Source organism: Amblyraja radiata, chromosome 4 (assembly GCF_010909765.2).
Source record: "Amblyraja radiata isolate CabotCenter1 chromosome 4, sAmbRad1.1.pri, whole genome shotgun sequence".
In the NCBI taxonomy this organism is placed as follows: Eukaryota; Metazoa; Chordata; class Chondrichthyes; order Rajiformes; family Rajidae; genus Amblyraja; species Amblyraja radiata.
In genome coordinates, this window is record NC_045959.1 from 74,479,434 (window position 1) to 74,493,690 (window position 14,257).

Below are 14,257 nucleotides of genomic sequence, written 5' to 3' on the forward strand. Positions count from 1 at the left end.
AAAAGTGAAATCTCTACCGAAATGGAAAAGATGTCGGCGATTCTGCGTCTGGTTTCGGCGTAGCAAGGAATCAAAGGAAGAAAGGCAGCCGGACGGACGGACACCGGCAGGCACACAGTTTTATATAATAACTAGACCAAGTGCAGACCAGTTGGGTCTGTATCCCCAACGGCGTTTGGGAGGGGAAGGGGCTGCGGCATCACACTCACATTAACCACCCCCCAAACACACAGGTGGGGGGAGGGGGATGAGAAGAAGGGAGAGGAGGAGGAAACGGGACAGATTTGGGAGGGAAAGGAGAGCGGAGTAGGGGGTGAGAGAGGGGGACGGGGAGAGAGATGTGGGGGAGGGGGGGGAGGGGGAGAGGGGGGGGGGGGAGAGAGGGGAAAGAGTGGGGAGGGAGAGTGGAGGGGGAAGGGGGGAGAGGTGGAAGAGTGGGGAGGGAGGAGAGGGGTAGGGGGAGTGATGGAAGAGGGACAGAGGGGGAGGAGGAAGGGGGCGGATGGAGAGAGGGAAGGGGGTGGGGTAGAGAGGGAAGGGGGGTGGGGGAGAGAGGGATGGGTGGGAGAGGGAGAGGGGTGAGGAGAGGGAAACATAGAAACATAGAAATTAAGTGCAGGAGTAGGCCATTCGGCCCTTCGAGGCTGCACAACCATTCAATATGATCATGGCTGATCATCCAACTCAGTATCCTGTACCTGCCTTCTCTCCATACCCCCTGATCCCTTTAGCCTACAAGGGCCACATCTAACTCCCTCTTAAATATAGCCAATGAACTGGCCTCAACTACCTTCTGTGCCAGTGAATTCCAGAGATTCACCACTCTGTGTGAAAAATGTTTTTTCTCATCTCGGTCATAAAGATTTACCCCTTATCCTTAAACTGACCCCTTGTTCTGGACTTCCCCAACATCTGGAACAATCTTCCTGCATCTAGCCTGTCCAACCGCTTAAGAATTTTGTAAGTTTCTATAAGATACCCCCTCAATCTTCTAAAATCTAGCGAGTACAAGCCGAGTCTATCCAGTCTTTATTCATATGAAAGTCCTGACATCCCAGGAATCAGTCTGGTGAACCTTCTCTGTACTCCCTCTATGGCAAGAATATCTTTGAGCATTGGGCATTGTGACATCACACGATGGAACGTTCACCAGGTGCTGGGGCTCCTGCAAAGGCATATGTAAATGGATCCATTCCGATTGGACATATGTGAACATTGGGCATTTTGACATCACACAATGGAACGTTCACCATGGGCTGGGGCTCCTGCAAAGGCATATGTAAATGGTTCCATTCCGATTGGACATCTGTGAGCATCGGGCATTGTGACATCACACGATGGAACGTTCACCAGAGGCTGGGGCTGGGGCTGCTTCTATGGGTGAGATGCCAGTTATTTTTTTTTAAATATTGGGGGGGGAGAAGGATTTGATTAAAAATGTGTACATAAACACGACGAAATGTAATCAGGAGTGGATACTTAGAAAGAAAAGTGAAATCTCTACCGAAATGGAAAAGATCTCGGCGATTCTGCGTCTGGTTTCGGCGTAGCAAGGAATCAAAGGAAGAAAGGCAGCCGGCAGCCGGACGCCGGCAGGCACACAGTTTTATATAATAATAGATAGATAGATGTTCAGAAAACTTAAATGAGCATTACATGTAGTCTTCAAACTGTCCCAAAGAGAAGATTTTAATATCTAATCACAATTCTGCATGTTGGACTGAAAATTATATACAAACATTTACAAGTAACAAGCTATTACATACAATACATTCAACATTTGTGAATAGCTCAAAATATTAAAGTCAAAGGGAATGTGCCTCCTAGTTTTATTACCTCAAGTATAGATAATGAGGCAACACGTTGAAGCTGCTGCAAAATCCAAAATTCGGGACGTGGACTTAGGGGGGAAAAAAGCAGTATATTCTCAACATATAATGTAACATGAAGTATACAAATATTGTGTGTCATTTGTAGTTAGTTATAGATTAATTTAAGCTAATACCAGCGGATAAATTATGGTTGTCGATTCTAACAAGATACTATAACTAAATTATGAATTGGAAAACAAGGTTTCAAATAGATTAATCTATTTAAGTTAATCTATTTAAGTACAATCAAATATAATCTTTAATGAATTATAAAAAGGCACAAGAAAAGCAAGAGTTAATTTGAATGGTACATAGAACAGTTTTGCAGTCAGTATAGTGTAGAAATCCATTTGGACCAAGAGGTCCATGGCGCTCATTATGCTTCACATAAACCTCCAGTAGCGCTTCATTTAATCCAATTCACTAGTTACTTTGATACATGTTCTTGCCCCCTTCCTTAATCCCAAAATGATTTGGTGGCAAGTCAGAGTAGTATTCCCGAATGAATTTAGTGAATATATCTTTGTTTTAATCATCCAAAAAATAGAAACATCCCCCATAACCATGTTATCAAAATACTTATGTTTCAAAAGACCTTCAAGTTTTGTCTTCGAGACAAATCACCAGTTTCACCCAAAACCACTAGTTTCGGCCCCTTCTCCACCAACACCAACCACCTTCCCCCTCCAATCATGGTTCTAGGTTCATACCTCAATCCCCCTTAAAATACAAATATTGCACTCTTCCCTATTGCTACAATAACTAGAAGGATAGAGATGAAAGGTTAGTGCAGTATTCCTAAATATGGAATAACCAAAAGTTCTAAGATTCAGCATTTCAGGTTCATTTCACCAAAGATAAACAATGTGCTAACAAATCTTTGGCCCATATTATTTTTTACCAATTTGTTCCATACTTTCCTCCGTTCCATTTAGCTACCAATTTTACACATTTTAAATATCATCAGTTAGCCTTCAAATTTACTTTAAAGCAAATAATTTAATTATAAATTGTTTAATCCTAATTATATATAAAAAATGTAAACAGCTCAAATAAAATTGCATTTGGTTCTTTAAAGAATGTTAGAATTTTACCAAAAAAACCACAGCACATTAAAAGCATACATTTACGCAAATATAACATTGAATTGTCATTTGTTCAACAGACCTCAAAAAGCAAATTCTTAATTTTTCAATTTGTGTATTTTATTTTTAGATAATGTTAGAATAAATGGATTTGTTAGTTAACCATCAATTATTAAGAATTAGTCAAATGGCCATTTTTGTGCTCCATTTTAAATAGATTGATTCCCTCAAAATAACAGATTTGCAACATTTATTTCTGCAAATTTCAAAGTTGTGGTACAAAAGGTTTGTTATGATAAAACGTTGTACACTGTTGATATCAAATTTGATTAGCAGATGATCTGCAAAGGTACTATTTGAGTTCTCAAAATATTTTAGGAATCCAATAATTAATTGGATAGTTGCTAATTACATTCCAGCTTGGTTGATTACAAGTACACTGCTATAGTAGAGAAGGCTATTCAAACCTTTCATTACCCACATTAGTAATTTACATTTTTTTGGGATTTGAAATAATACATTAATAAACAAAACAAATTTAGCTTTTGTACAAAAGCTTTTGTAGAGAAAAATTATAAATTGAAAATTATAAAGAAACATTACACTTCAGTATCAATGGATTTCACAGCAGAAGCATTTTATTCTTATGCATTATAGCTGTTCATTAGGATAGTGAATTTGCTACCAAATATTTTATTGATGAGGGTTGTTTTGAATTTCAATATTTAGTGTTTTTATTAGTTACATCTAGAAATTAGTTACATCTAGAAATTATACATCCTGATAAACAAATTAAAATTTACCCTCATAGTGCCATGAAAAATGCTTCCCTGCTCTAAATTGGAGCAAATCATTACGTCAAATCATCGTTTAAAACAAATGAAGTATTGCTGATAGCTGTGAGCTCCAAATAGTCAAACCTAAAATACAACACAAACTATACATTTTAGAACACATTTTGTTTTGCAGATGTCCTCCAAAGATTTCTGAATGTGTGGGAGATTTAAAATAAATGTACACTTCATTGCCAATTCAGAAAATTGAGCTGATATTTGTTATCAAGTTGGGCAAAACGAACTGCTCATTATTTGTGGTAATGAATGCTTGGTTCAATTAAAATAGTAACTTTAAAACAAAACTGCAGATTAATCTTTTGTAAAAAAATGAATTACTATTGTGTTGTATTTTTAAAGAGTTGACAAACAACTATTACCTCGTCAACAAAATCACCATTCAAACCAATTTCAGAAAAAGCTTCAATAACATTAGCTGGAAGTATTCACATAGAGTAATGAGTTCTGAAAATCAAACTAAAGGACTGATTCTTTAAAAGGTGATTTTTATGTATCAAATATTGGGTTGTATTCCTGCCACACCTCAGAACAAGAATATCCCCAAAACTGCTGGTAGATTTAAACTCCAAATTTGCATTAAAATTGATGAAGATTAGTTATATTATTCCCAAACATATGGAGAAAAGGGGACCTTCAGTACATTAGCATACAACATTTGGTGATAGATTTAAAACAAATAATTAAAACAAAATTATCCTCAGAATTGAGACCCAAAAGTGAGAATTTAAAGTTTCTCAAATTGATGGCCCTTTATACTTAACATCTTAATTACACTTGATATAATATTTAAAAGATTCGTTTGTACACATTTAAACCAAAGTGGGTAGGGCAAATTAAACTGCAAACCAAAACATTAAATATTGACTACAAGCATTGGTTTAAGTTGTTCGAATCTCAATATTCAGATAATACTCTTTACTTCAAAGTCCTTTTCCTAGTCAAATTTGTAACATTCATTTAAATCTTATTATTATTTTTATTTTTTTTAAACAAAATCTTTGTGCCCAAATCTTGTAAGTTAATAGACATCGAAGTTTTAATTCCATCAAGGATTTCGTATTTATTATGCCTAAAAGTAGAAATAAATTCTAAAATGAAATAAGACACTAAAAATGTATTTTTAATATTCTAACTTCTCAGCATAGAAGTTAACAATTAAGGTGTCAAAATATGACAGCATACAAATATTTCCAGCACAATCTGGAATGAAAATATGTTTTACAAATACATAGCATGATGGCAAAGAAACAGTATTTCAAAAATGCACTTCAATGTTTTTATTTTGAAAGAGATTAATCTTTTATCTGATTTTTATTTTATTTTTTAAATAGGTCTATAAATCTCAACCAAGAGATGCAAATCTGATAAGTGTTCCAAGTCATATGTGCATTAGCTGCAAATTTAAATGCAGAATAAACTTACTTCTGTAAAAAAATTGGTTAAGAGCTATACATTGTAAATGCATTTCTAAAATCAAAGTATCCAAATAACACTGACACAAATGAAAATAAACAACTTTCAGCATTAAACATCATGCCACCAATTGAATTACAATTTACAGACTTTTCTTGCCATATTAATTGATCCAAAGTTACCACTAAAGTTGCAAGGTTACCCAATGAATGTAAACAAATACTAACTGTGAAACTGCTAATATTTATGAACAATTTTCACATGGAAAACCTCAATCTGAAAATAGAAAAATGTATTCTATTGCAAGCTTGCCTTCATAGGCAAGGGTATGGAATACAAAAGTTGTGAAGTCGTGATGTAGCTTTACAAGTTGGCGAGATCACACTTTGAGCAGCGCGTGCAGTTCTGATCGCGCAGCAATTGAAAGGTCATTAGTTGGAAAGGGTGCAAAAGAGATTCACCAGGATATTAACTGGCCTTACAGGTTTGAGTTATAGGCAGAAGTTGTATAGGCTGGGACTTACTTTTCTTTAGAGCATAAGAGCCTTATTGAGGTGTGCAAGATCCAAAGAGCATGAATAAACTGAGCACTCAGACTTTTCCCCCCAAAGTGTAAAGGATTAAAAAACTAAAGGGCATAGATTTAAGGCGAGGGGGAAGAGATTCAAGAGCGACTTCAGGGACAACTTTTCCCACTCAGAGCAGACCGTATCTGCAGTGAGCTACCATAGGAAGCTATAGAAATGGATGAGATTTCAACTTGCAAGACATTTTTACAAATATGGACAGGAAGGGTTCTGAGGATTATGAGCCAAATGAAACTAGTCCAATATGTCAACTTGGTCAACATGGACAAGGCAAACTGAAGATCCTATCCCTATGCTGTAGAACACTGATGTGCAGTTACAATAATCAAACTTCTGAATAGGCATTATTTCTCAGGTTCCGTTAACTGTGCTAATTACTCTTCAAAGTGTGAAGTTTATTAAAATTTAGTGCTCAAAATGTATATACTCAAACGCCACAAATTATGGTGTGAAGCACTTGTACATGAAATTTTAAAATGAGTCAAGAGTATTGTATTTCATGCAGTTAACATGGTTTATAGAGGGCCTTCTCTGGCTTTCTTCATAACCCAATGAAAGCACATTTGTACAAATATTTTATTTATACATCCAGGTCTAAATCAAAGATTAGATTCTCCGAATACACCCATACAGCAATACAGTAAACTCAAAGTGTGAAGCTAATAGAAAGCTGAAATCAATTGCTGAAATTAAAATGATTTTAAATATCGCTCCAATAAATCAGTTTTCACTTAAATACATCCATGCAAAAACATTTGATAGCTATCTCATTCTTGGAGAGAGCAAGAGAAATATTACAGCTAAGATTTCAAACCAAAAATATTAAAATAAGCAACGTGCAAAAATTAACTGAACGGTATCTTGAGTTCTTGAACTATTTACAAAGTAAACACAAAAGTAGGTTTTGTATATCAGAAGTGACATTCAACACCAAAAATCTGCTAATAGAAACCCTTTACATTAAAAAAATTCTCAATACATTAATTTAAACAACTCGGACTTCAAGGTGCTGCTTGATTCATGTTGATCAATTAAAATAACCGATAATATTCAACCAAATTTAAATAAAAATGTCACCACAAAAGTGAAAACACAATTATTCAGTTTCCAAAAGTTATGAATAGGACACTTACTAACACCTTCACCAGGAAGTGGGACTTTGCATTTAATTCCGTGAATCATAAGCCAAGAGAAAATCTGTCATATGGTCATTTTGTGGTGTACTTTCATAAAAGTTCCAGTTTCAAATTTCACATCGGAAAATCTACCCGATGATTGCAGCTTCCAAAAAGTGTTACTAATTTTTAATATTTTATTGCAAATATTAAGTGATAAAACCTAGTTTCCTAATGGTTTCAACAATTGTTTTAAAAACAAGCATATTCTTTCGATAATATAAATTTCCATTTTGATTTAAACCCAGAGAAATACAAAATGCTTTTACTTTAAGTTATAACGCACATTGTTACTTCACCCAAACATTCAAAGCATTAGTAGCGTTCCAGATCTCCAAGATATTTCTTCAACCCCCTCATACCCCAATGTAGTTTTGAGCTACATTTGGATTAACCATTTTATGGCAGCACATTCCAGATTTTTATGAATTCTTCATCTGCAATCTCTAGTTTTGGATTTCTCTACAGTCTGTTCTATAGTTAATTTATCAAGTCCCTTTAGAATTTTGAACACCTCTTATCACCATCATATCTCAGTAGATTATATTTAAAAAAACTTCAGAGATGCTTGATCTTTCTTGATACCTGTTCATTAACAGTTTGGGATTAGCCTAATGTAACTTCTTTCACACCCTCCTGTGGCTTCAAAAGCACAGACAAACAAACTATGTATAGTACTTCAATCTGGACTTAATCTGATGTTACACACTTTGGCGTTCAATTATTCTAGAAAGAAAATCCCAGGCTTTATGACAACTTGAACTTTCTAACCTAGATTAATAAATTTGTAAATGCATACTTTCAAACTTAAAATCAGGTTTTTAATTTCCCCATTCTTACGTCAAGAAAACAATAGTTTCAGAGTTATATTGAAACAATTGTGTAATTTCCATGCAATCTACAATGATTCGATCAAACTTAATAAAACTAGATTGTATAAAAGCAGTGTTAAATTGCTGTCATGAGTCACTTCATCACCCTGTTATACATCGGTGAACAACCGAATAACACAAGTCGAACTAAAAAGAGACAACTATATATACAATTAATATTTATTTTTGAAATTGTCAACGTATTAGTCCATCCTTTTGGTCATGATACCAATGGCTGCAGAAGCAGTAAGAACAGCGGCTTTTCAATGGCGCTGACGTGCTTTACGTTCACATAATTAGAATAATAATCACAATACAACATGACAACAAAAATAAAGAGTGCTGTAGGTTTCTCGTTTACAGATTTACAGTAATTGAATGAAACGGGTCTACCGTCTTTTCGAGTTCAAAGTAGTTTTCATTGACACACGTTGTCTTCTTGACAAGCACACACACACACCCTGCTCCCCCCGGTCTGAAACATGTCAGAAATGCAGCAACTGCTTCTCATGTGCAGAAAAATGCACAATTTGCGTCAGCGAATTCAAACCAAAAAAGTAGCAAATGCTATAATTTAACAGAAACAAACACCAGTCTCTCTTTCTGGGCAGAGGAACCAATCAATCAGACCGACTTGCAAATGTTTACCAGCATGTTGACGTAAAGATGTTAATTTATGCATTTCGCTTCGTTTTCTCCTCTCATTCTCCATCATATTAATACCTCCTCTCATTCAGTGTCGAATTATTTTGTGTACTGCGCAATTAAATGGCAGAGAATAAATTGAAATTATTATTTTCCAAATAAAAATGTTTGCACAAAATCGAAATTGCACAGTCAGTTTAAACGAAACTCGCTTTTGTGAAACTTCTGGTTTATTCTGGTAGATTTCTGACTTTTGAGGAAAACAGACCATTACTTAATTGTTTTAAATACACACCACAAAGTTGAGAGAAATCGAGTTTCCATTATTCCCCGAGCTCGATGTGCCCTCGAAACGTCATCCAAAGAGCCGTTTTAAGAGCCGTTTTCTAAGAGATTATTTTAACTAATATTGTAAAAGCTCATAAGTAATAACAAACAACTACAAATGCTTTCCTACCCTCCCCCTCAACACCTTGGTTGCATGTTTGTGCAAATCTGCTCACTTCACCTCCATAGTGTAGATTTAAAATGCACAGAAACTTGAAAGGGACCTCGCGAACGTAATAAAGTTTGTAGTTCAACATTTAGTTAACAACTTAATTATAACTCAAATTAACATTTCCTTTCGTTTATTCCAAAAGTCATCAGAAACTTGAAGGGGAGGAGGCGGGTAAGAGGAGTAAGAGAAAGAGTTGGAAAAGTGCAATTTTTTTTCTCAGGAAAGAGAAAACTATATATTTTTTTAAATTAAGAATCCATTAGGAAGTTAATTCTTTCAAGTCGTGTTGCAGCTTTTGTCAGAAGAGATGGCTCCAAGTTTTTTCTCTCCCTGCTCAGCGCTGTCGTTGAACGCACAACAACAACACAAAAATAAGACACATTCAGCTCCACTTCCAGCCGGAGCCGGGCTGAGGACGAATAAAGTGCTAGAGGCAGGAGGTTATCTCCCGGCAGCGGCGATGAGCTGGGATCAGTCGCACAAGTTGTTTCTCCTGACTCTGCAGCCGTTGCTTCGCTCCCTCCCTCCCTCTGAGGTACAAACGGGGGCACAAACTTTCTCCCCTCTCACAACATGATTTAAATAACCCAGATAAACTATTTCAAAACGGGGACAACACCTGGCAAAATTCAACTGAAACTTACCGCGGAACACTCAACATCACTTTCCCGTTATTTTTTCCGGCTTTAGACAATGTTACGAATTTTTTTTAATTTTTTTCTCATATTTTTGTTTCACCGCGGGCCTAAAAATTGTTTGCTTTAGCCTCCTTCCAGCGGCCATTGTATACGCGCTGCGCCTCAACCTAACTTGATGGCGGACATCCCGCCCCCTCATCCCTTTTTTATTGGGTTAACCGGGTATGGGGGGCGGGGCTTGTAGTGACGTACTCCCACGACCCCCGCGGTTCATTGGCCCGCCCGCCCGCCCATCAACGTCAATCCCAAGGATTCCGCCAGCAGGTTAGGTTCTGCCTGTATTTGAGCGCGCTCGGCTGCCCGTGACGTCGCCGGTTGATGTGTCCTGGTGTTGGAGGTGAGAGGAGCGACTGAGGGTAAGTGTGAGCTATGAGGACAAAAGGAGGGGTACCTGCAGAAATGAGAGAGGGGGAAGGGGTAGAGTGGAGATAAAAAGCTGCAACGGGGGGAATATGCAGGCGTGCAGCAATGACAGAAGGATAGGAAGTAGGAATACATTGGGAGGTGAAGGTCATGAGCAATGGAGAGTGAGTAGGCAATAACGTAGACTGAGTGGGAACACTGATGGGGAGAGGAAAATGGGCAGATGTTTTGGGTCAGGACCTTTCAGACTGATGGAGGAAGGTGAAGAAAGCGGTGCAGATGGGGAAAAGCATGGCAAATGAAAGGTAGATATAGATGAGCGGATGTAATTGGTAGTTGGTAGCAACTGACAAAGGGAGAAAAGGGGTTTGGGGGGTGTATAACTCAAAATTGGAGAATTCAGTATTCATCCCATTAGGCTGTAGATTACCCAAGTGGAATATGAGATGCTCCTTCAGTTTGGTGTGGCAATGGAGAAGGCCAAGGACAGAAAGGTTGGAATGGGAAGTTTAGCAACTTGAGCTCCAATGGGCCTTGGTGGATGGTTACTTGGTCTATGCTGAGTCTTGCCAATGTACCCAGAAGGCCAGTTTAAGTCCCTAGATGGTAGAAATGTAGGAATAGGTGTTACTTCTCCTGTAGTTGCAAGGAAAAGTGCCTGGTGAGTGTGCGGATTAACTTGGGAGGGATGAGGAACCAAGAAGTTGTAGAGTGAGCGATCTTTATGGAAAGGGTTGGGGATGGGAAGATTTGACTGATTGTAGGAGCCTGTCAAAGGTGGTGTGAGGTGTAGTGACAGATTATTATATTGTTCAAGGAATCTTTACTAGCCATTATGATTGAAGACAAGGGTTTAAGAGATAATTGAAAAGCATTCATGAGCTCTCCACGAGACATTCAATGCTGTCGAAAGATAAATCTTCAGACCAGTCTCTTAATTAATAGTTTCTTTATTGTAGTAAAAACAGTAAGATATTCATCCAAACTTCCTCTTGTTTAAGTACATTTTGATCTTACTCGTAGTCAAACTCATGCATGGTGGAAAGCTGTACCTCTCCCCCATGCTTCTTCAAACTAAACCAAGCTACGAGGGCGTGTGCACTAAGAACCCCAGCCGCAAACACGTCTCTAACTTCGAAATAAATCCCACCCACATAATTACAGGCAGACAGGCACGGAACTCGCTATCAAAATATGGAGGGGACGGGGGCCACAATTTTTTGGCGGCCACGCGCGCATGCGCACATTCACACACATGCGCGAGGCCTCGGAGGCTCAATCTAGCGCTAAATGCAGCTCAACTCTGCCTGTCTCGCCGGGTTAACCTACAAGCCCTGACTGGACTGACGGGACACCAGCGCTGCTTCTCTGCGCTGGCTGTGGGCCTGGTGGTACAGCTCGCGTCTGACTCCCGACCTCTCTGGCCACCCGTGGGGGGGGCACTCGGGTGGGGACGGGGCAACGCCGGTGAGCCAGCCGGGATCGATCCTGCCTGCGGATGAGGCGCAGGTCTGTGCCGCGTCTCCCCCCTCCAATCACCGCACTCTATCCTCAGTCCCACTCCTCCCTCCAATCATCGCGATGAATCATCATGTCCCGCCCCCATTGCCTGCTGACCGACGTCTCGACCAATTGGCGCCCTCGATCAGCAGTCCCACCTCCACTGTCTCGTGGAAAGCGGAGATTTTAAAATCCGGATGACAAAAACATGGGGGGGGGACGTGTCCCCTCTGGCTCCCCCGGGTTTTCCACCCCTGCAGGCAGATAACATTTAAATGTAACTGGTTATAGTTATAACATACTCAGTTAAGCTAAATGGCTACTACAGGAGGGTTGCAGAAAGTTGTGGATGTAACCCAGTCCATCACACAAACCAGCCTTCCACCACCACCCCCCACCTCTAATCAGCTCCATCTAAATCACGCTGCCGTGAGAAAGCAACCAACATAATCAAGGATCGTTTTCATCCCGGTCATTCCCTCCTCTACCCTTTCCCATTGGGCAGAAGATACAAAAGCTTAAAGCACGTTTCACCTGTTTCAGAATACTTCTTTCCTGCTATTATCAGCCAACTGAATAATATCAACATAGGATGTAATCCCAATATCTCAATCTACTTCATTGCAGCCCTTCCACTTTTTTTATCTGGACTATTTCTGTAACTGCTGAAACAATATATTATGCACTCTGATATTTTTTGTCTTTGCACCACCTGTTGTATTTGTGTAATGACGTATTCATGTATGTTATGATTTGACTGATTGCATGACAAGAATAAAGCAATATGAATACTTTTTTCTGTTTACTTGTCCCCCTGACAAGATAGTTCACATTCACTATTCTCTTTCATCAGGTACCATCCCCTTTTGTGTCTTTTTGTCTATTGATTTCCATTCTTTCAAGACATGCTCTATATTCTCTCCATTCCTCTTTGTATTCTCTGCGGTTTATAACACAGCTGATCTTCAACCTCTCCCTCTCTCAAGGATTCTCTGTTTTTCTCCTCAGATGCTGCTTGACCACCTGAATATTTTGTACTTTTCATGAAATTTAGAGAATGTTTCCCGACCGAATTTTCCTCTAATGAGGAATCCTAAAAATAAATCACTCAACGCTGGAAGATTGATCAATTGCATTGCAACCTTTATCGATCAAAATATATTTCAGAATGCCTGGAAATGTGCGAAGGTTAAGAGATGAAGATATTAACCCATGTATTGAGGTAGGAGAATTGGTAAATCCTAACAGTCATTTTATTTTACCAGGTTTGTTAACAGATGTCACAGACATTAAATAGTGTTAATAAAAATTATTAACTTTTTATTTAAAGGAAACCGATGCCTCCAGGAAGTGCCTAGAAGCAAATAACTACAACAAAGATATGTGCAGCTATTACTTTCTGAGATATAAAATGTGTAGGAAATTTTGGGTAAGTTGAACTGAAGATCTAACTCCAATCAAAAGACTGAACTAAATGAACATCAGCTACAAATTTGGCTGGTTTCAGTATGGTATTGCAACAGCCTGGATTTCTAATGAAGTTAGCTATCTTGGAAACTCTTTCCTGTAACATATCCATTTTATTAGGATCTTTTGCTGGAGTTGATTCAGGACTTACAAAATATTGCCACATGATCTCAATCCATCACTTTAATAATAAATTATGAATCCATAAATTATAACTTGCAACTTTTCCTCCTAAATATTGTTCGAGGAATACATCTGTTACTTCAGTTTGTGGTATCTTTAATAAAGGTTGTGGAAATTATTATTTACTTGGAATTTTTTTGTCTCCCTTTTTGAAGAATAACATCATGGTGCAAAGAAGAAGTAATGGTGTTAGACCTGAAATGCCAACTGCCAATGAAAGAAGAAAGATTTTAGAAGAATACCAGGAGAAGCCCTACTGATTAAACTCCTTCTTAAAAAGTAATAATGTGAATTGAATGTAAACTGAAATAATATTGAAAATGTAATTTTATATCTGAATAAAGTTTTTACCAAAGTATCGCAGATAGATCATTTAAAATAACCCAATAAAGGAGCACAAAATAGTGTTGATAAAATATATGCAGTTCTCAGAAAATAGTATCCTAAATCCTGTACTGTCAAGCATGAGTTGTAGGAGCAAAAGGATTGTTGAAGTGTATTACTTTAAAAATACAATGCCATAAATTTAACGGGATTACATTTAAGCATGACAGGAAGATGCTGCAGGCTACCATTTTTATTTTATCTAAGGTCTGTCTTTATTTTGCCAACATAGATCACGTCACTATTGATATACAAATGCCAGATTTTGCTGTACTTTCAGCTGACTTGCGTAGTAAATGCAAATTTACCAGTTGTGGATAGGCAGTTGTCTGCTTGAGGCCAATCTTCCATGACGAAGCTCTTTACGTAATACGTGGCATTGTGTCATTTATTGGGCTTGCTGGGCATAATGTCTGTGTTCTTGGTAAAACTGGTTGTCAAATCTCAGCAAAGTTAACGTCGCTGAAATTCGAAAACATTGAATAAAATTTTATTTTTATTTCCTAGTTTAAATCTGAAATAAAGTTTACAACCCATTATATGAAAGCAAAATTCAACTCAAAAGTTAAAATTAACTAAATGCATCCTTTGAGCTTTTCTTAATTCAAATGGAGTCATTGTGACCTGGCTCGGGTTCAGCTGGCAGCTTCTTGAGCCTAAA

The 14,257-nt window shown here is 38.0% G+C and overlaps 2 protein-coding genes across 5 annotated transcripts in view; one reads left to right on the forward strand and one right to left on the reverse strand.

Annotated features, from left to right (window-relative positions):
- plag1 (PLAG1 zinc finger) overlaps positions 1–9,815 on the reverse strand; it is a 57,839-nt gene extending 48,024 nt beyond the window's left edge. Inside the window, exon 1 of one of the 2 annotated variants that reach the window (XM_033019750.1) lies at positions 9,646–9,815. The gene's annotated coding sequence lies outside the window, so the exon portion shown is untranslated. The remainder of the gene's footprint in view (positions 1–9,645) is intronic. The other variant, XM_033019749.1, reaches the window with a different exon arrangement.
- A 139-nt stretch (positions 9,816–9,954) lies between these two features.
- chchd7 (coiled-coil-helix-coiled-coil-helix domain containing 7) lies at positions 9,955–13,568 on the forward strand. 3 transcript variants are annotated; one of them, XM_033019752.1, is made up of 4 exons: positions 9,955–10,055; positions 12,571–12,784; positions 12,893–12,991; positions 13,368–13,568. In XM_033019752.1, the coding sequence occupies exons 2-4, from the start codon at positions 12,731–12,733 to the stop codon at positions 13,470–13,472; spliced, it is 258 nt and encodes an 85-aa protein (XP_032875643.1). In that variant the 5' UTR covers positions 9,955–10,055; positions 12,571–12,730; the 3' UTR covers positions 13,473–13,568. The 3 variants fall into 3 exon arrangements, with proteins under 3 accessions (XP_032875643.1, XP_032875644.1, XP_032875645.1); XM_033019753.1 differs by having other exon boundaries at positions 9,972–10,036; XM_033019754.1 differs by lacking the exon at positions 9,955–10,055 and adding an exon at positions 12,395–12,415.
- The last annotated feature ends 689 nt before the right edge of the window (positions 13,569–14,257 follow it).